Source organism: Nannochloropsis gaditana, assembly GCF_000240725.1.
Source record: "Nannochloropsis gaditana CCMP526 unplaced genomic scaffold scaffold207, whole genome shotgun sequence".
NCBI lineage: Eukaryota > Eustigmatophyceae > Eustigmatales > Monodopsidaceae > Microchloropsis > Microchloropsis gaditana.
The window spans coordinates 13,405-16,200 of NW_005803746.1; the positions used below are offsets into that span (position 1 = coordinate 13,405).

Below are 2,796 nucleotides of genomic sequence, written 5' to 3' on the forward strand. Positions count from 1 at the left end.
TCAGAACAAGCCTCCCTCCCTCTCAGATCCCCTCCGAGGTGGCCGCTAGCCGGGAGCTCATGAACGTCTTCCTCCCCGCCTTTCGAGGCGACTACACCGCCATGTTTGTCTTTCCTCCTTGTCCCTCCCCTCCCTCCTTCTCCACCCTCTTTTTTCCCCCACCGATCTCATGTCCTCCTTCGTCTCCTTCGCCTCCTTTTTTCCTCCCTTTCTTAGCGATAACTACGTATATACCCCCCTTCCCGCCCTTCCTTTCCGGCTGGTTGCATTCGCGGGGGAAAATGACGCCCGGGCCAGCAAAGAAATCATGGAGGGATGGGTGAAGATGACGACACACGAGAAAGATTTTGCCGTGGACGTGTTCCCAGGCGGACATTTTTTCATCAAAGAGCACACGAGCATGGTGCTGGAGAGGATAGGGCAGAGGGTGCGTTTGATAAAATGACGAGGAGAGCGTCGAAACAAAAAAAAGATGAACTCGTATAAATCGAATAGGAAGCTAACGACATTGCTTTGTATACGATGCGCGTAGTTTCAGTGATTGTGTCGTCCTTCAATTTTCTTATTCCATCTGTTTGCTCGAAATGGAGTTTTGGGTTAGCGTGGTCAAGGCATTCTCTACAAATGAAGAAAATGCACATGCTTCACATTGATCGCGCGGTGTAATGAATGTGCGATGGCATCTGTACGAGAGCATACATCCAGCGTTCTATGCCATATCGTTTGCCACAGTCCATGCTCTGATTCCTCTTCATAAAACTTTCCGCTATGTGGCGCCTTCAATTGCCCCCCTAAAGCCCCGCACTCGATTCTATGTGGTTAAAAACCCCGCCAGATGGATTGGACACGTGCCACAATGTCTCAGTCCCACATGCACGCACGCAACCCGCTACCTTTCGGCCGGTAAGACCCCTTCCTGACTATGTCCGCCGCGTGGTAGCCTCGCTCTCTGCTTTTGTTTGGGGCATAGACAGGGCCCGGTGCTCATCTAGCGGGCATTTTCGTGTTCGGGGGCGGAGGGTGCGGTTCCTCACGACTGGCATTTTCCGAGGCTGCCGTGTACGCCATGGACGCGAGGCGGGCAGTGATGCATGTTCTGTGCATTTCAGCTAGGATTTGGCGTCCTTGCGGCATGCGTGGTGTTGAGTCTCCCCTGGCGTGGTAACTACGCGTCACTGAAAGAAGTGAGCGAGGAGGAAGGAGGGGGAGGCTGGAACTTTGCACTACTGCCATGCCTCATGGCACCTCGACAGCAAGTGTCACGCAATAATGCGTACATTGGCACGCTTGCATGTGTGGTGATGCTGGTGCATTTGCAAAATCTTGTCCGTCATAATTTTCGACACTGTGCCTGCTCCCTTGGCACCCACAGAGAAAAAGTGGAAGAAGTGCCATCCTCCTTCTCAACTCCCTCTTTCCCCCTCGATCAACGCGCAGACAGGCACACCATAAGCTGCTTTCAGGCCTCTAGCTTCGGCCACACAGCACCGGTTGTCGTCTTCCCTCTCTCGCGTCGGAAAAGCGCCACAGCATTGACCGGTCCCATCTTTCAGCGTGCCGAGTCTTCAACGCGCGGAGTGTCCGCATGCACTACTCTCCCCGCCGGATCCAGTGGGATGAGGGGGAGGCCCATGCGCAGGAAGCGCACCAACTAGGTCGTCCAGGCCTTCATGAAGAGGAAGAGGACCTCGAGGGGGCGGGGCACTCGTATCCATCCTTCCCCTCCTCCCTCTTCGAGTCGACGGCCTTCTACAACCTGGGCCGCATCCTGTCCATGGAGCAGGAAGGACGGCGGGAGACGGACAGGGCCTTGGGAGGGCTCTCAGGCTCGCAGCATGGAGGAATGCTGACCGGGCTCAGGATCGTGCCGTCGGAGCCGCGCCGAGTGGGGGAGGAAGTGGTGGAGGAGAGGGACGGGTCCTATATCATGTGCAGTCTGCGGCCTCCGGTGAGGGGGAGGTTCAGAAAGGGGTTCGGGTTGGCGGGCCCCAAGATGACGACGTTATCCGTGCGTTATTTTGTTCTCCCCGCTGGCACGTTCTCATCCGCCACCCCCCCTACCCCTCCCTCTTTCCCTTTCTTCCTCCCTCCTCTTTCTCCCCCTCCTTCCCTCCTTCCCTCCTTTGACTGCGCAGGCTCCCGACTCGCCGATTTCGGCCAACTTGATTTTGTTTCTACTCTTGAAAACGAAGCCGCTTCCTGTTGGCACGCCAGGCACGTAAAGGAAAAGGGAAGAACGTGAATAAAAAATGCTCAGCTGATGCTAGGAATTCTGCCCTTGTGAATCTTTTGGCATATAGAGGTAAAGATTTGAACTATTGTGCGTATTTTAAAAAATACAACGCTACTTGTCCCTAAGCTAAATCATGTCTGCGCGCTGGGGGGGCGTAAGCGGTGTTGGCCCATGTGCACTCGCTGGGTGGCTCGATGTCAAGGGAAAAGGCCCTAAAAAGGACTGACAAGCGTCTCCCGATATTTATTTATACCATTCAAGTATACGTAATTTTTTACCATAGCGTTTGACCGGAAAACTGGCGTGCAATTGCCTTGCAGCGGGCAACGAAAGAAGTAAGGACGTGCTGTCTGCTGGCGTCACCGTGTTGGCGTCATGTCTGCGTCCTTATTCACATGCTTCAACGAGGTCGCTAAGTTTTTAATGTTTGAAAATCAAACCGACAGTCCCGGGGCAAACGCAGCCGTGTTGCTTCCCAAGACCGCGAACGGTTCAGCGCGTGCATCCTTTCCTGTGAATGGTGTTTGACAGAGGTATTCTTTTACATATTTAACTACTCGTGA

The 2,796-nt window shown here is 54.1% G+C and overlaps 1 protein-coding gene across 1 annotated transcript; it reads left to right on the forward strand.

The window, feature by feature from the left end:
• Window positions 1–1,434: 1,434 nt before the first annotated feature.
• NGA_0155400 (uncharacterized protein) lies at window positions 1,435–2,162 on the forward strand (the record flags this gene model as incomplete). The annotated part of the gene is made up of 2 exons (XM_005855397.1): window positions 1,435–1,948; window positions 2,136–2,162. Coding segments are annotated over exons 1-2 (390 nt in total), but the record flags the coding sequence as incomplete, so codon positions are not given.
• Window positions 2,163–2,796: the final 634 nt, after the last annotated feature.